Source organism: Callorhinchus milii, unplaced genomic scaffold (genome assembly GCF_018977255.1).
Source record: "Callorhinchus milii isolate IMCB2004 unplaced genomic scaffold, IMCB_Cmil_1.0 Scaffold124, whole genome shotgun sequence".
In the NCBI taxonomy this organism is placed as follows: domain Eukaryota; kingdom Metazoa; phylum Chordata; class Chondrichthyes; order Chimaeriformes; family Callorhinchidae; genus Callorhinchus; species Callorhinchus milii.
In genome coordinates, this window is record NW_024704865.1 from 56,464 (window position 1) to 75,720 (window position 19,257).

General features: G+C 48.0%; 1 protein-coding gene across 2 annotated transcripts; it reads left to right on the forward strand.

Annotated features, from left to right (window-relative positions):
* The first annotated feature begins 240 nt into the window (after positions 1-240).
* On the forward strand, positions 241-17,445 carry rpl7l1 (ribosomal protein L7-like 1). 2 transcript variants are annotated; one of them, XM_042345858.1, is made up of 7 exons: positions 241-353; positions 4,228-4,333; positions 4,587-4,750; positions 4,960-5,097; positions 5,896-6,005; positions 8,741-8,956; positions 9,453-9,592. In XM_042345858.1, the coding sequence occupies exons 1-6, from the start codon at positions 241-243 to the stop codon at positions 8,947-8,949; spliced, it is 840 nt and encodes a 279-aa protein (XP_042201792.1). In that variant the 3' UTR covers positions 8,950-8,956; positions 9,453-9,592.
* Positions 17,446-19,257: the final 1,812 nt, after the last annotated feature.

A 19,257-nucleotide genomic window follows, 5' to 3' on the forward strand; every position in this document is an offset into this window, starting at 1 on the left:
TTGCGGTCTTCATCACTCGTGTGGAGCCGCGCGGGGAGTTGTGGGAAGAAGGTCACACGTGTGGAGCCGCGCGGGGAGTTATAGGAAGAAGGTCACTCGTGTGGAGCCGCGCGGGGAGTTGTGGGAAGAAGGTCACACGTGTGGAGCCGCGCGGGGAGTTATGGGAAGAAGGTCACTCGTGTGGAGCCGCGCGGGGAGTTGTGGGAAGAAGGTCACACGTGTGGAGCCGCGCGGGGAGTTATGGGAAGAAGGTCACTCGTGTGGAGCCGCGCGGGGAGTTGTGGGAAGAAGGTCACTCGTGTGGAGCCGCGCGAGGAGTTGAGAGAACAAGAAGTTGAAATGGCGGAGACAGAGTGAGTGAGGAAGAGACTGCGGCGGCGGGGAGACAGGCCGCGGGGAGACAGGCCGCGGGGAGACAGGCCGCGGGGAGACAGGCCGCGGGGTGATGGGGGTGGGTGATGGGGGGGTTTGGGGGGGGTGATGGGGGGGCTGATGGTGGGGGGGGGTTTGGGGGGGCTGATGGTGGGGGGGGGTTTGGGGGGGTGATGGGGGGCTGATGGTGAGGGGGGTTTGGGGGGGTGATGGGGGGGCTGATGGTGAGGGGGGTTTGGGGGTGATGGGGGGGGGGGTTTGGGGGGGTGATGGGGGGCTGATGGTGAGGGGGGTTTGGGGGGGTGATGGGGGGGCTGATGGTGAGGGGTTTGGGGGGTGATGGGGGGGGGGGGTTTGGGGGGGTGATGGGGGGGCTGATGGTGAGGGGGTTTGGGGGGGCTGATGGTGGGGGGGTTTGGGGGGCCTGATGGTGAGGGGGGTTTGGGGGGGCTGATGGTGGGGGGGGTTTGGGGGGGGGTTTGGGGGGGCTGATGGTGGGGGGGGTTTGGGGGGGTGATGGGGTTTGGACATCACTGGACATTGTGATTTCCGGTCGGGGGTCTCCAAACCAAACAGCATTCCACGATCCCCACCGACAGTGGGAAATCCCAGAGATACACTGTTGGGATGGAACGCTCTCTCCCTGGAGGGACACATCCTGTTTACCTAATTCCGGACAGTGTAAGTGCAGGTTGGTCAGAGCCGAGGCCTGGGCCCGAGTGTGCGTTAGGGTAACTGCTGGAGTCTAACCAGCTATTGACAGCACTGACCGGCTGCTTGACCATCCAGTGAGTGACCACACTTCCCGTTAGGGCTTTGACTTGCAGGGTCAACAGGAACCGAGTGGATGGATTCCCTGCCCTCAGTGACTCGTCCACCCTACCAGGTCCACCTCTCCACACACACACGTGCACCCCCCTCACACACACGCACACACAGCCCCCCCCGCCCACAGACACACGAATCCCACTTACTAACCTTCTTCTCTGGGGGGGGTTCAGTGACTTGTCCACCCTTCCAGGTCCTGCCATCAGCAGTGCTCTAGAATACTCCGCTCTATCCAGATTACAGTCAGTCAGCTTTTAGTCATTATGACTCCATGCCCTGGAACTTCCATCCCATAGTTCCTCCAGTTCCCTTGACCCTTTGATTTCGCTCCCTCACCTCAATTCATGTTTTGGTCATCTCTCTTCATATTCCGTCTGCCTTAGCTCGCACTCCCAGCAGTGCCAACTGTCAGCCTTTGAGATGTCCTTTTGACATGAAAGGGATTATATAAATGTAATTTGTATTGGATCACTGGGGTTACACTGAATGGGGGCAATACTGCTTGGACTAGATGTCTTTTGAGGCTGGATCTTGTTTCAGTGCTGAGGGGGCTGTTCTGGGCTTTGAGATGGGGTTAGAAGTTCAGGATATCATGGTCTGTGTCTTCCCCTCTAGATCCCAGCTCTGGTGTGCTGGTTGAAGTTAGGGACTCATTCATACAAATTAGGAGCAGGAGTCGGCCATTCAGCCCCTCGAGCCTGTGCCCCGCCATTCAATAAGATCATGGCTGATCTTCAGACCTAACTCTAATTACCTGCCCTCTCCCCATATCCCCCAATCCCTCTATTTTTCAAGAATCTATCAGTCTCAGCCTTGAAGATGTTCAAGGACTGACATCTACAGCCTTCTGGGGGAGTGGATTCCATAAAGTCACTGCCCTCTGAGTGAAGAAATGTTTCCTCAACTCTGTTCTAAAAGGCTGACCCTTCATTTTCAGACTGTGACCCCCGGTTATAGATTCTCCCACCGGGGAAACAGACCCTCAGTGTCTACTTTATCAGCCCTTTAAGAATCGTATATGTTTCAATAAGATCTCCCCTAATTCTTCTGTACTCTATAGAGAATACAGTCCCAGTTTATTCAGCCTCTTCTCACAGGTCAGTCCCCTCATCCCAGGAACTAACCGAGTGAATCTACGCTGCATAGGGCAAGTATGCCCTCGAGGGCAAGTATGTCCTTCTTTAAATAAGGAGACCAGACCTGCACACAATACTCTTGGTGCAGTCTCACCAAAGCCCTATACAGCTGCAGCAAGACTTCCCTACTCTTGTACTCTAAACCTTTTATAATAAACGCTAACTGCCGTTCGCCTTCTTAGTTGCTGCTGCACCTGCAAACTAACTTTTTGAGACTGGTGTACAAGGACACCCAAATCCCTCTGAACACTAACACTATTTAATCACTCGCCCTCCAGAAAATAATCTGTTTTTCTATTTTTTCGACCTTGGTGAATAACTTTACACTTCCCCACATTAAATTCCATCTGCCACCTACTCGCCCACTCCCCGAGCCTATCTATATCCTGTTGCAATCTTTTTGCATCATCCTCAGAGCTCACTCTCCCACCGAGTTTAGTGTCATCCGCGAACTTAGATACGGTACATTCAATGTCCTCGTCGAGATCATTGATGTAAATTGTAAATAGCTGAGGCCCAAACACTGATCCTGTGGCACTCCACTAGTCACCTCCTGCCAATTCGAGATGACCCGTTTATCCCTACTCTCTGTTTTCTACCCGTTGGCCACTCTTCAATCCATGCTAATATGTTCCCATTAATCCCGTGGACCTTAACCTTGTGCAATAGCCTTTTGTGTGGCACTTTGTCAAGAGCCTTTTTAAAATCTAAATATACCACATCTACTGCCTCCCCCCTCTCTAACCTGCAGATACATCTTCAAAACACTCTAAAAGATTAGTGAAGCATGACTTCCCTTTGTAAAGCCATGTTGGCTCTGCCTCATCTTGTTATGGTCTTCCAGGAATCCCATAACGACATCTTTAATTAAAGACTCAAGAATTTTCCCTCCCACTGATGTCAGACTAACTGGTCTATACTTCCCCATCTTTTCTCTCCCACCGTTCTTAAATAGTGGTGTTACGTTTGCAATCTTCCAATCAATGGGAACCAGTCCAGGATCCAGAGCAATTTGGAAGATCAAAGACAAGTCATCCACTATCTCAGTAGTCACCTCTTTATAAACCCTAAGATGTAGGCCATCAGGTCCAGGGGATTTATCAGTTTTAAAACCTGACAATTTACCTAAAACCATTTCTTTACTAATATGAATTCCCCCCAAGTTGATCGCTAACATTGTCTTCTTGGTTCCCCTCTTGGTAGGTTTTCAGTGTCTTCTAAGGTGAAGACAGTAGCAAAGTACTTGTTTAATGACTCTGCCATGTCTTTGTCCCCTACTATAATTCCCCCCGTCTCCCCTGTAATGGACCCACATTTACCTTTGACAGCCTCTTCCTCTTTATATATTTATAAAAACTCTTGCAGTCTGTCTTCATGTTCTTCGCTAGTTTGCCTTCATATTCTATTTTCTCCCTCTTAATCACTTTTTTGGTTCTCCTTTGTTGATCCCTAAAGTTCTCCCAATCCTCGGGTTTACTACTCATCTTAGGTGTTTTATAGGCTTCTTCCTTTAACTTTATACTGTCCCTGACTGCTCTATTTAGCCACGGTTGGGCCACCTTTCCTGTGGCATTCTTATTCCTCAAAGGAATACGTGTTCGCTGGGAATTTTGTACTATCTCCTTAAACGTCTGCCATTGCTGGTCTACTGTCAAATCCTTCAGTCTAATTTCCCAGTTTATTTTGGCTAAATCCTCTCTCATACCAGCAAAATTGGCTCTATTTAAATTTAAAACCTTTGCTTCGGTCTTAACTACTTCTCTCTCTAACTTAATGCTAAATTCCATCATATTATGATCACTTTGTCCGAGAGGAGCCTTAATTTCCTTAAGTTCCAGTTTGCTGATCAGCCGTGCTTCAAGGATTCACTACCTGCGTCTCTCTATCTCAGGTCTCGCAAACTGCTCCTGGTCCCGGAGAATTTGCTGAAAAAGCGCCGCCGATATCAGGCGATTAAAGCGACTGAAGCTCGGAGAGCGTTAGAGGAGAAGAGGAAGGTGAGTCTCCATGTGAGATTAGGTGAGGGGAAGGAACAACTGTGAGAATGGGGCAAGGGGGTGGGTTTTGTGGTGCAATGTTACTGTGAATTTGTAACTAATAATTACAATTAATTAATAATTATTAATAATTATAATTATAACGTAATGTTACCGGGATCCGTTACTGTGAAGCTCTGAGATGCCGTCCGGCGTGGAGGGCGCTATATAAATCCAAGTTGTTGTTGCAATGAACACGCTTGTTTTACTTCAGGTTCAGAGAGGAAAGCAGATTCGCTTTAAACGTGTTGAGAATTTTGTCCGCGATTCCAGGCGAAAATACAGAGATGAGATTCGTCTTATCCGTCTGTCAAAGAAACCGGGAGACACTGCCATTCCTTCTGGACAGAAATTGGTGTTTGCAGTTCGGATACGAGAGTGAGTAATACTGAGATTGGACCCTATGCACGCACCCTCTCTCTTCCCCCCACCCCACCGACACAAGGGCTTTTTCACTCCCCACACATGTTCGTCCCCCTCTCACGCCCCCCACACTCTTCCCCTCCCCTCACATTCTTCCCTGTCCCCCGCAACATGCTAGGAATGTGTTTATTCTACTAACCGGAGGAACTTGCTTCTCTATGCAGGATTCACGGTATCAGCCCCCGGGTACGAAATGTCATTCAGATGCTGAGACTTCGGCAACTGTTCAGTGGGACCTTTGTACGTTTGAACCCAACATCAGTAAAGATGCTTCAAATGGTGGAGCCTTATGTGGCTTGGGGGTAAGTGTTGGGTCTATTGGGCCCATTTCTGTTTGTTACAACAGTCTCTACACCATCATGCCAGTCCTCGCCAGTTTCCCTCTGGCTCTCAGCAGATCAATTTCAAGCTCCTCAACCTTCTACAAATCTATTCATATCTTATCACCTCCCTATCTCTGATCTCTTACCATAGTCCTCTGATCAGCTACCTTATGCTGCATGTGTCTACTCTCTCAGAATCACAATTGATGTTCAAGCCTTCCTATCTTCTTTCTGTCTGCCTCAAATCCCTACATCTTTGAAGATGCTTCTGCTCACCTCCCCTTGCCCCCCCCCCTCCCCCCACAGCCATCCCTCTTCCCCTACTTCGTGTCCAACTCTGTCCCTTAAAGTGATCCAAGACTTTAAGTTGCATTAACAGCACTGAATATTGCAAGTTGTTGTAACTTGTCTCAATGTAAATTTATAAATCTCTTGTGGCCTCTCCCCACCATACTTCTGTGACCTGCAACCCGAAAGAGGGAAGCTGTGGTGCTTTGCCCAGCACTGAACTGGAGCATCAGCCAAGATTGAGAGCTCAAAATCCCCGGTGCGGTGCTCAAACCCAGAATGTTTTAATTCAGAGGCAAGAGGCTACCAACTGAGCAGGCTGCTACTCGCCATTTAAAGCTTCCTCAGCGCCCCTTCACCCCATCTAGGTTCCCAACTACCTCTGTGAGATGTCCTCCTGATGTCTTTAAGGCGTTGTATAAATAACAAATTGGTTGTTTGTATTTCAGAGCAGCTTGAAACTGACTAAATACTCCGATTACTCTGCAGGTCTCCAAACCTGAAGTCAGTCCGTGAACTGATTCTGAAGCGAGGCCAGGCAAAGGTCAACAAGAAGCGTGTACCTTTAACTAATAATGCTGTAATTGAGCAGCATCTGGGTAGGTACAACAGCAACTTGCATTTACACATCGCCCTTCACAAAGAATAACATCTCGGAGCTCTTCCTAATGGTGCGCTGGCTGCAAGCAGGGAGAGGTACCGTCTCCTTCACCAGACTCCTCTCACCCGTCACCTGGTATTCATGAGTCACCACTCCCTCCCTGTCTCCCCATCTATTTCAAGTTGTCTCCGTGGCTGACAAACCCCTTTATCTCTACGACCTCATTCTATTCAATTCATCCATCCACCTTCTCTCATCTACCTCAGGCTTTCTGCATGTCCCCCGATCTTTCTAACAAAGTTCTGTCTTAAATCCTACCTCTTTGAAAGAGCCTTTGGCCACCTCCTATCTTTCCTCTCCCTCTGCTCTGCACGCCTCCTCATCCTTGGTGATTTCACCATTCACTTCACCCCCTCCTGCTCTACCTCTGCTGACGTTTCCTCCCTTATCTCCTCCCTCAATCTCTCCCTCCACATCCACTCCGCCACTCACGTCCGCGGTTACCCCCTCGACTGGGACCTCACCATCATCGACAAAGCGATCTCGGACCGTCATTTCATCTCCCTCAACTCCTCAATTCCTCTCCCCACCACCACCCAACCCACTTCCATCTCATACCGCCCCTGGAAAAATCTCCCCCCCCCCCCCCCCCCCCCATCACTCTCGGCTGCCTTGGAGTCAGCTGAACTCTTTCAGCTCTGGGCGTCCTCCCGCAATGACCAATCCTACCGCTCCGCCCTCGCCTCCGCTAAATCATCATTCTATTCCAAGACAATCTTGGAGGCTAAGGACAAACCCAGGCTCCTCTTCTCCATCACGAACTGGCTCCTCCACCCACCCTCTCATGCATCATCCATTGTCACCTCAAATGCCAACTGCAAAGCGATGCTGGACTTCCTCAAATCCAAAGTCGAGGGAATCCACTGCATCTGCTACCTGCTCCCCATCTTCTCCTCCCACCCCGACCCCTACCCACCTCTCCCTCCACACCTTTGAACCTGTCACCCCCTCCTCTCATCACCACCATAACCTGTATGATACCTATCACCTGCTCCCTGGATGCCATTCCTACCCACTCCTTACCTCCCAGCTCCACCTCCTTGCCCTTTACTCACTGACATCGTTAACCTCTCCCTGGCCTCTGATACTGTTCCCACCCCTTTACAAAAACGCTGTCATCACTCGTATTCCTTAAAAAATCCTCCCTGGACCCTTCTCTACTCTCTAACTACCGCCCCATCTCCAACCTCCCCTTCTTCTCCAGGGTCCTGGAACGAGTTGTTGCTTCTCAGCTTCGCTCCTTCCTCTCCCGCCACTCCCTTCTCGAACGCCTCCAATTGGGTTTCCGTAACGCCCACAGCACAGAAACAGCCCTGGTCAAAGTGACAAATGACATTCTGTCCATCTGCGACCAGGGCTCCCTCTGCCTCCTCGTCTTCCTTGACCTCTCTGCTGCTTTCGACACCGTCGACCACTCTATCCTCATCCACCGCCTCTCCTCTCACCTCAACCTCCACGTAACTGTCTTTGATTGGCTCAGATCATACCTCTGACACCGCCTGCACTTCATCTCCACAAACGGCTTCTCCAGCCCCTGGACTGTCTCATGCGATGTTCCTCAAGGCTCTGTCCTTGGTCCCCTCCTCTTCAACATCTATATGCTCCCTCTTGGTGACATCATCTACAGACATGGGGTCAACTTCCACATGTATGTGGATGACACCCAACTCCATCCCTCCGCCTCCACCCGTGACTCCAGGACCCACTGCTATGCTGATAGAATGTCTGTCAGATATCAAGTCCTGGATGAGAGCGAACTTTCCTCAGTTGAACGTCAACAAGACCGAGGCTCTCCTGATTGGCTCCCGTCAGCGCCTCCAACTTCAGGCACTGACAGCATCACCATCCCTGGGGCTCACTCCCCCTCACTGAGCCGGTCCGGGACCTTGGGGTCTTGATTGACTCTCAACTATCCTTTCTACCCCACATCTGCGCCATGACCGGCTCTGCCCTCCCCCACCTCAGCAATATTACCCGCTCCGACATAGTCTCACACCGCAGCCCCGAGACCCTCACACACACCTTCATTACATCGAGGCTCGACTCTGCAAACTAACTGTTTGTCGGCCTCACCAACTCCTCCCTCCACTGACTGCAGATCATCCAGAACTCTGCAGCTCCCGCACGAGGCTCCGAGACCTTATCCCCCCCCATCCTCGCCCGACTCCACCGGCTTCCCATCACACAGAGGATACAGTTCAAGATCCTGGTCCTCGCCTTCAAAGCCCTCCGTGGTCTTGCTTCCCACTATCTCTGCGACCTCCTAACTCCCTACCACCCTGTTCGCTTCCTCCGCTCAGCGGCCTCCAGCCTGCTTCACATCCCCCGCCTCGCTCGCCCCACTATTGGCAGGCAGGCCTTCTGCCACTCTGCCCCCACCTTCTGGAACTCATCCCCCAGTCCCTCGGTCTCGCCACCTCCCTCACCACCTTCAAGATCCACCTCAAGACCCTCCTCTTCGACCGTGCTTTCAATCTCCCTGCTTCCCCACCTGCCCCCAACCCCCAGCTCGGGTCCGTAACTCTGTCTGTCCAGCGCCTTGGGATGTCCTCCCAACGTGAAAGGAGGAATACAAATGTAATTTGTTCTTGTTTTGAAGCCAGATGTGAAGATAGAAGGGGGATGAGACTTAAGGGTTTGAGGGAAGGTTACTGACTCCTTGCATTTTTACAGGGGTTCATGGAATGATCTGTCTGGAGGACCTGATACATGAACTGTACTCTGTGGGGAGGCACTTTAAAGAAGCCTGTAATTTCCTCTGGCCATTTAAACTCTCTGTGGCCCGGCACGCTGCAAGGAACAGAGTGGGATTCCTCAAAGAGTTTGGAGGAACAGGAGATCGGGGGGAAGAAATCAACAAGCTAATTCGGCAGCTCAATTAGAACCCAGGTAAGGGTGAAATTCACATTTATTGCCTTATAGCAAACTGGTTTAATTTGGTCACGTTGTCCTCATCCTCCCTGGGTTACAGATACCAGATCCTTATTCAGTCATCACACCCAGCCTTGTGCCAGTCGCACCTTGTGCCAGTCGCACATGGAGCAGGCCGGAGCCTGATGAATGGAGGGAGTGGGCAGGTTGGTAGGGAGTGAGCAGGTCAGAGAGATAGGAGGGGGCAAGGCCATGGATGGTCTTAAAGGTGAGGACGAGGATCTTGAACTCGATCCTCTGGGGGATGGGGAGCCGGTGGAGTCGGGCGAGGATGGGAGCGATGGGATCATGGAGCCTGGTGCGTGAGAGTATACGAGCTGCAGTTTTGAATGATCTGCAGCTCATTTCAGGAAGAATGTTAAGCACGGTACAGACAAGGTGTAGAATAATAATACTAGTGATGAGAGGTTACAGTTAACAACAACTTGCATTTATATAAGCACCATTCATGCAGGGTCTCGGAGCACTTATCAGCAGCTGAGCCTGATGACAAGCCGGGGAGATGAAACAGAAATTTCCAGTACATAAGTGGAACTCAGTCTCGTATCGGAAATCTCTTAACAAAAAACAACAATAAAACAGTCATTATCAATCCACGACTGTTTGTGGGACATTGCTGTGCGCAATTGGCTGCCGCGTTTTGCCCACAAATATACAGTCAATTCACTTTACAGTCTATTCTGTGAAGCGCTTTGAGACGTCGAGAAGCTGTGAAAACCGCTATATCAAATGCAAGGATTATTATTATTAAGCATGGAGATGAGTTTCCCTGTGTCTCAGATATTGGGCCCACCATACAAAATTTGGAGTGTGTGGCTCAGTCCATAGCACTTGCCACTGAGTCAAAGTTGTGAATTCAAGCCTCACATCAGAACTGTGATCTCGCAGTGTTGTCTGACGCTGCATTGCAGTGGAGGAGGAGGGCAGAATTATCAGATTCTGTTCTGAGGATGAGACGTTAAACCATCTGTGTTCAGGACGACGGTTCTCACCCCTAATGTAAGCTCGTGAAATGTTTCCCGCATAGTGAACTAAGTGACCTCTTTGTTCGATCCTTCGCTGAGTGTGCAAGTTCCCTGTTCTAAGGTGTAATTTCACTAATGTGCCAACACGACAAGAAGTTTTTCATATAAACAGCTTACTCCAGAGACCTGCGCACTAACGGACTGTGACATAGATTCAGTCAGCCTGTGCATGTAAATCCCCTCCCTCCTGATGTATGCAGAGACTCGAGAAGCATGATTAAGAAAGCTCAACGGTATTTTATTGACATTTCAAAAACAACCCTAAGCCAAACTTAAAACTACTCATGAAAACAGTTGCAATATTGGAAATAGAAACCCTAACACACTATAACTATACAGCTAGCAGCCTTATCTGTTGTTAATAAACAAATTCTGACCTGAGGACTCTTCCTCACATCAGGCATGTGCTTCTTTGTTGACAAACAAGGTAAATAGTTACTACGAGGCATTTGGGCTCGCTCCTTTTAAGGCTGTTAAGCCCATCCTCTTTTAGAAAGTATCTACTGATAGTATTTCTCTCACCAAATTTACAGTGTATGGCAGTAGCTCTGTCCACTGGATCATTCCAATCCTCTTTTTCCTGCCGAATTGTTGCCAAATCTAAACTTGATGTCAGCAAAAAGTATTTACCTTTAAATTAAAATACTGGTATGGACTTTAAATCGCTCTTAAAGCTATTATGCCATAACTGCGTATGTGCAAGCACCAAGCCTAACAGCACACAGGCTTACTGAAGCTCTCAACAATACATAGGTACAAATAAATATTAAAAGGTTAAGAACACAAAATAATAGGGTGTCTGTGATATCTTCTTGATAATTAATTTGTTTCACGTTCTTTATCGTGGTCTTTATCAATCTGGAGAATGAGGGTTCTGAAAACATTTCTCTCTCCTTCGCTAAGGATCTGGCTATTCTTTGTGGTACTTCTTACTAGCTTCCTACCAAGAAAAATCTTAAGACATTTACTTATATGAACCCCCAGGTCTATCTATTCTTTCACCCCCTTTAAGCTTCTACCATCCTTCAAACAAAAATGATAATAATAAATTGTTCACTCAATCCACGACTGTTTGTGGGACGCTGCTGTGGACAATTGGCTGCCGCATTTCACCCACAAAATATACAGTCAATTTACTTTACAGTATATTCTGTGAAGCGCTTTGAGACGTGATAAAACACTATATCAAATTCAAGGAATATTATTATCTCTCTTGCCTCTCTTCATTGTTCCACTCAAAATGCATCACTTTGCATTCCTCCACATTAAACTTCATCTGCCAATTTTACCAGTCTGTGTATGTTCCCTTGCAGTCTGCTACTATCCTACTATTTCCTACTTTTCCTAGCTAGGATCATCTGCAAAGTTGGAAATTGTGCTCCCTATACCCAGGTCATTTATATGACCAAAAAGACAAACCGGGGAGATTAAGGGAATGGGGAGAGGGCGGGGGAGAGGGGTTGATCAGGGCTATGGGGAGAGAGCGGGGGAGAGGGGTTGATCAGGGTATGGGGAGAACGGGGGAGTGGGGTTGATCAGGTCTGTGGGGAGAGCACGGGGGAGCGGGGTTGATCAGGGCTGTCAGAGAGAGCGGGGGAGTGAGGTTGATCAGGACTATGGGGAGAGCGCGGGGGAGTGGGGTTGATCAGGGCTATGGGGAGACAGTGGGGGAGTGAGGTTGATCAGGGCTATGGGGAGAGAGTGGGGGGTTCATCAGGGCTATGGGAAAGAGAGGGGGAGTGGGGTTGATCAGGGCTATGGGGAAAGAGGGGTTGATCAGGGCTATGGGCAGACAGGGGGTAGTGGGGTTGATCAGGGCTATGGGGAGAGCGCGGGGGAGTGGGGTTGATCAGGGCTATGGGGAGAGCGCGGGGAGTGGGGTTGATGGGCTATGGGAGAGGGGGGGAGAGGGGTTGATCAGGTCTTTGGGGAGAGAGTGGGGGAGTGGGGTTGATCAGGGCTATGGGGAGAGAGTGGGGTTTGATCAGGGTAATGGGGAGAGAGCGGGGGTTCATCGGGGCTAACGGGAGAGTGAGGGGTTGATCAGGGCTGTGGGGAGAGAGCGGGGGTTCATCAGGGCTAACGGGAGAGCGAGGGGTTGATCAGGGCTATGGGGAGAGTACAGGGGAGTGGGGTTGATCTGGGCTATGGGGAGAAAGTGGGGGTTGATCAGGGCTTTGGGGAGAGAGCGGGGGAGTGGGGTTGAATTGGAAGCTCTTTTCAAAGAGCCAGCACAGACACAATGAGCCGAATGGCCTCCTTCCGTGCTGTGTCATTCGAGGTCCTACTCTTTAGCTTTTTCCCTCGCTTCTAATATTCTTCTCATAAAGGATCTCAGCCCTTTTTTCCCCTACGTCATGGATCCCAACATGGACCACAACCACTGGATGTTCCCGTGTAGAATGTTTGCATCTGTTCCGTGATGTCTTCAACTCTGGCACCAGGAAGGCAACGTGCCATGCGAGAGTCACGTCTTTGATTGCAGAAACACCTGTCTACTCCTTTCACCATTGTGTCCCCAAATATAATTGCATTGACACTCTTCCCCGTGTCCCCCTGTGCATCCATTCGCTTTTGACTCCCCTCCCCACAGGTGTCATCATCCTGACCGGTATTCAGAGAACCACTTCCTCACAAACAAAGCATCCTGGGACATGCCACACACTGTGCATGCAGTCAGTCTCAGCTGCACTGCCATATTCCCAGAGACATGTTTTATATTGTTTTAATATAACTTAAATATTTTATAATTATGCATCTCTTTCCCCCTCTGCACCAATTTCCTTAACACAATTCTCACTCAGTTCCCTCTTCACGCTGCTCGGTTCTCTGCTCGTGACATTCTCCTTTATATAGGATTCAAACAAAGCCCCAGTTTTGACTGGTCAGCATATTTTTTTAATACTCAACACCTGGCCTATGATTAACTGCTAATTAACTTGGTTGCCTGCTTACATATAAGGTTGCCTCAAGATAGATTTCCCACTGCTGAATGAAAGAGTTCTCTTTTGCTCTCTGGTATCTCTCTTGCTGAAGTATTCCCACTCTCACCAAATTCCTTAACAGAATTCTCATTCTGTTCCACCTCACTCAGTTCCCTTCTCACACACTCTCTGCTCTGAAGGTGGTGATCTTTGGATTACTCTCAGTGCCTCGTGCAAGTGAGTATCAAAGCAGCAGAATCAAACGCATGAATGCATGACTAATTACCAATTTGTTTTCCTGTTTATATAAAAGGTTGTCTCTTCCATAAGAAAGATTTCCCACTCTTCTGCTGAATGAAAGAGTTCACTCTTGCTCTCTAGTTCACTCTTGCTGAAGATTTCGACAACAACAACAACTTGGATTTATATAGCGCCCTCCACGCTGGACGGCATCTCAGAGAGCTTCACAGTAATTCCCTTTCTCAACAAATTCCTGCACAGATTTTCCACTCTGTTCCGTCCTCACTCAGGCACATCCTCGCTCTGCTGGGCTCTGCTTTTTTGAGACATGTATTTTTCAGAACATTTTTAATTATTCGCTTTGTCATTTCCACTTTTCTCGAACTCTCCGGGTGGTAGAGAACGTGAAGGTTATGTTTAATGCCCATGTTCTGGTTTACACACTTTATAATATCAGCCGTGAAATGATTGCCTCGGTCTGACTCTAGGATTTTCATTCCTCCATTATGCGGGATGAGCTCCTGAATCATAATTCTCAATACAGTTTTTGGAAGGGTTTGTTATCATAAATCCAGTAGTGTGATCTACAAAAACGAGTATGTGCCGATTACCTCTAGCACTTTTTGGCAGAGGTCTAAATAGACCCTCTCCCACGGATAACCCATGTTGGTATGTTCCAATTTGTTGTTCCACGATATGTTACTAGGATTTACTTGTACTCACTACATGCAGCCCTCCACATATTGATTAACCTCCCTTTTGATCTTGGGCCACCAATACCCTCGTAGGTCTCCCGAGTCCCCTTAATTCTGTTATGTAGATTCCGTGATCCCTCATGGGTCATTGGAATCAAGTATTTTTTACATAATCGTTTTTGGCAGTATCAATTGGTTTTCAAATCTTGGCCAGAATAACTTGGGACCTTCAACTATTAAAAGCTTCCCCTTGGTCCAATGAGGAAGGTTACCAATTTGTCCTGACTTCAGGTGGGCCGCTATTTCAATTATTCGGGATCTGCAGCAAAACACCAACAACAAATTACATTTGTATTGCGTCTTCCAAGGAGGACGTCCCAAGGTCCTGTCACTACAATCAATAAATTCCGTCACAGACACTTTTGTTCCAGGTTGCTGTTTATCTAAAGACAAAGAGAGAGAGAGCAAGCGACCATAGTCTGCACAATTATTACCACATCTTTCTGATGTCCTGAAGTGTCCAACACAGGTTTTACCTTTTGTTGCCAAATTAACTGCCAAATATTTTTGTGAGCTAAGGATTTCCCCTTATGGTTTATCCAATTATTAGCAACCCAATTGACCAGGTCATTGGAGTAGACTCTGCACGCATATGCAGAGTCGGAGACAACCACACTTTCATGCCCAACAGGAGAAGCTTTAATGCCTCCAGCAGGGAAATAGCTTTGTGCAGATGCACTTAGAATGGTTTTTCGTTTCTTCCCACCCCGTTGCCGTCCACCTCCCCCTGGCAATTCCTACCCCAGTCTGTCTCCTTTTGTCCACCACCTGAATAAATCCGTCACAATAAATAATAGTCAATCCCTCAATTCCCAGGTCTCAATCTCCTTTGGGGAATTTCCTCGTTATGGTAATGCTTTTCAGTTCTAACTACCCGCTCACATTGCTCTGGCTCCGAAGGGTCAAGCTCGGTGAGAGTACAAATCCTCTCCAGGGACACAGCCATAAGGAACAGCTAACCCCATAGTTCTTTAGAGAACAATTCTGTCACCTTAGAAGCGAGCATTCTAAGTAATTAAAATTATTAAATAATCAAAAATTACTAAACTCATACCGCTTAACAAAGGTTCTTTCTACAAGTCTAGAATTTATTAAGCATTCTTGGGAGGTTACCTTCCCGATTCCCTGCTGTGACTGAATCCCACACGGTCCTGGCACCAGACCCCTCACTTTCTTATTTATTTATTACCATGAGACTCCAGAAGCATGATTAAGAAAGGTCAACGGTATTTTATTGCCGTTTCAAACACAACCTGTGCCTAACTTAAATTACTCATAATTTTCATTAGTTCTCGTATTAAACTAATATGAAAGTTGCAATATTGGAAATAGTAACCCTAACATAATATAAGTAACAGCAGTCTTATCTATCATTAATAAACACAGGAAAGGTCCGTGAAGGTTGAGCTGAGAAGAGAGGCAGTGGAGGAGGACAGGATAGTCGACAGTGTTGAAGGCAGCAGAGAGGTCTAGGAGGACAAGGGTCAGAGAGAGCCCCAGTCACAGATGGACAGAACTGTCATTGTTGACTTTGACCAGAGATGTTTCCGTGATATGAGCAGCATGGAAACCCGATTGGAGAGGTTCGTAGAGTGAGTGGCGGGAGAAGAAAGAGCTGGGACGGGGACTTGTTCTGGGACGTTGGAGAGGGAAGAGTGGTTGTAGATGGGGCAGTAGCTGGAGAGTAGTGATGGGTCCAGAGAAGATTTTTGAGGATGGGGTGATGAGAGCTGTTTTTTACAGGGGTGGGGATTCTGCAAGTTATAAGGAGATGTTGATGATGATAGTTAAAAGAGGGGCCAGCTGGTGGAGCTGGGAGATAAGGAGAGGGGTGGGGCAGGGTCCAGGGAGCAGGTGATGGGCTTCATTTTTGAGATGATGAGGGAAGAGTGCAAGGCGGGGTCGAAGGTGTATAAAGGAGGGATGGGAATGGGCCAGGCTGTGAGGTGGAGATGGGGAGGGAGTAGTGGTAGATAGGGGAGGGGGTAGTGGTAGATGGGGGAGAGGTAGCCTAGCGAATCCCCTCCATTTTGGACTCAAGGAAGTCCAATATCTCCTCGCAGTTGGATTTGGGCGAGGCACGGGAAGGTGGACAGAGGACGCGCTTAGTGGTAGAGAACAGGAGCCTGGAATTGGCAGCGACTTTGTACAGAAAATGTCTCTTGAGTGCTGCACAGTGGTGGATGGATGCTGAGCAGGAGAGGATGTGACCAGAGGGCACAGCTGAAGAGATAGGTCTTAAGATTTAAAGATAAAAAGGGGGCGAGGTGGAGGGATTGAGACAGGAAGTTTGAGGTTAGGAGCATAGTGGCTGAAGGCTTAGCCACTGATGGTGGAGCAGAGAGTTCGGAGTATGTGCCTATGCAAGCGAGTGGTGTACAAGGAGGTCAGAGAGGTGGGGAGTGAAGAGATTTCAATGCGTTAGTGAGGTTCTAGAAATCAATCCGCTGTTTCACAGCTTTTTGTGTGAAGTTACTATGCAAATTGACTGCTGTGTTTACTTACACGGTCACTACACTTTACTATAAATCATGTGAAGTAGTTTGGGACTCTTGATAAAGGTATTATTATAGAATCATAGAATTATACAACACAGAAGGAGGTCATTCGGCCCATTGTGTCTGTGCCGGCTCTTTGAAAAGAGCTTCCAAATCAATCCCCCGCGCTCTCCCCATAGCCCTCTGCAAACTTGTCCTCCCCAAATACTTTGGCTTCGGTTCCCACCGGCCTTTCAGGCACTGCATTCCAGATCCCAACAACTCGCTGTGTGAAGACATTTCTCCTCCCCTCCCCTCTGTTTCTTTTAACAACTATTTTAAATCTGTGCCCTCGGGTTACCGACCCACCTGCCAGTGGGAATAGTTTCTCCTGTTCACCCGATCGAATCCCCTCATAAGATTGAAAACTTCTATTAAGTCTCCTCTTAACCTTCTCTCCTCCAAGGAGAATAATCCGAGTTTCTCTGCCTCTCCTAATAACTGAAGCCCCTCATTCCTGGTATCCTGGTAAATCTCCTTTGCACCCTCTCCAATGCCTTGACATCCTTCCTAAACCCCAGAACTGCACACAGTCTCTCGCTGAGGCCTAACCAGTGTTTTATATAAAGGTTCATCATAACTTCCTAACTTTGTATTCTATGCCCCTGTTTATAAAGTATTGTATCAAATGTAAAGATTAGTATTAGACTGAGTAATAAATTAACGATTGACTTATTGTTTTTTTCCAGGATTCTGTGAACAATTGTTGAGAGTCGGATTGGTCTCTATACTATGTATAGAAGCATTCTACAGAATGGTCACCCAAGAGCTTGGATCACTGGTTGCATCCTACCAACTCGTACTTATTGCATTAACAGGGCTGAGGGGGGAGGTGAGCAGTTACAGGAGAATTATTGGGGCGGTTGTGGGACCTTTTGCCAGAAATGTTTAATCAAACATTATTAACTGACATTTTAATATTCTGGAATTAAATCTTGTAGAATAAAATTGTCGCTCATTTTGTTCAAAGCAGTTTTTCTGTGCAGGTGGCGGCAGCAACAAGGCATTTAGTTACAATAGCACTGCGTCCTCCCCTATCCCTCCTACCTGGCCTATTCCTCCCCTCGACTAACTCCACACTTACAGTGACACAGCACAGAAACAGCACAAGCGGCAGTGTGTTTATATACCACAAAATCCCCAAACTCCAATTTCCCTCACCAACACCCATCTCCCCCTGCAACCTTCCTCTCTCCACACTCCTTGTCCACTCCTCCTAGTTGACAGACTGGCAGCCTGCCTTATTGGCAGGATTTGGACGGTCAGACCAGTCACTGGGGGAGGGATTCTTCCCACTCAGCTCCTGTTAACCCTGCAAACCACAGTCCCAGTTGTATAAGTAGGAATCCTGTAGCGTATTGATTAGAGCACTCGCCTCACAAGAGAGAGAAGGGGTTGTGACGCCTTCTGGGTGGGGTTGTTAGAATTTATGTTAGAATCACAATAGATGTTGCGAACGGGTTAACTTTTAAGTTAAGTGTGGGGGACAACTGGACTGACAGTCATGGGATAGATTCTGACAGGGCCGAGCGACAGAAGGCAACCCTCAAGAATAGCAACTAATGAGCAAGTTGTTTAAACTGGAGGGCCTCGGTACCATCCCGGGATACTGATCAGCAATAACCAGTCACTTAAAAGGAATGTACTAATGATCCCACACCACAAAATAATGAGCACCAGATACAGCCCTAAACTGATCAATCCTCTATCTTAGACAATTAGATCAGATAACAGGGGTCTTAAGGACAATGTGTATGTGTGTGAGGCACTACACCCCATGAGGTGCTCACGTACACCCGGCATGATTTCAGCAGGTGACCTAATGTCCACACCATGATTGGATGGATACAAGTTAAGACACGGTGCCAGACCAAAATCGGTGCTCGCCCGGGACAGTACCTACCGTGGATGGAAGACAGCTAGAAGACAGAAGTAGACGACCACGAGGAGGAATTACACGGTAGTATTGTTCTGTTAGTAAATTGATTGATTGTGCTTACTTGCCCTCGCCCATCGGGAACTTGGACAGATCCTGGAGTTTAAACAGTGGTTGTGTTTGATTGGAACTCGAAAAGAAGATTTTATTTTCTAACAATTTGGCGTAGTCGGCAGGATGCTCAGTATTAATACACTCGGCAATTGCGGGAATTAGGAGTCCGGTACGATCGTAACTAGTAGATAGTTGGGACGATGGCCGCGCCTAAGTGAGCTATGAAATATGAGGGGGAACTCATTAAGTAACCTTATATGTGTGTAGCAGGCAATTAACCGAGTGTATTAACCCATTGGGATTCTGAGTATTAAAAAGAACAAATATAATCCATTTGAGCGTGTGTCTCTTATTTGGATTTCTAACAGGGTGAAACCTTAGGCAACATTCCTTTCCCCACACACCACTGTTTACCCAGCAGTAAGTAGGAACCTGGTTGTTAGTCGATTGGCGGATCACTTGCCGTGGTAATAATCCCTTTTTAGAAATAATAAGAGAATATGTACTCAGACATCATCATTTCCAAGTAGGTGACATGTGGGACTCTGCTCAGTTTGGATACTCTTAAGCACGGTGATGGGTTTCTGCATGTGTCAGACACATGCCTGACCAAAAAAATTCCACTCTGTCTCATTTCTTCTTACTCGGTTTGGTCTCTCTGTCACTCTCTTCCTCTTTGTCTCTTTCAGTATCAGTCTCTCATGCTCCTATTCTCTGTCTCACTCCCTCAGTCGCACCTCTCATTTAGTTTCCTCTCTCCCATTCCCTCCCTGTCTCTCACACACTGT

Bases quoted from the DNA above. Each gene is read 5' to 3' on its own strand.
- rpl7l1 (XM_042345858.1), top strand. From the start codon at position 241: ATGGGAAGAAGGTCACTCGTGTGGAGCCGCGCGGGGAGTTGTGGGAAG. The intron at 4,751-4,959 runs GTGAGTAATACT...TTCTCTATGCAG, and splicing joins TTTGCAGTTCGGATACGAGA to GATTCACGGTATCAGCCCCC. The intron at 5,098-5,895 runs GTAAGTGTTGGG...ATTACTCTGCAG, and splicing joins GAGCCTTATGTGGCTTGGGG to GTCTCCAAACCTGAAGTCAG.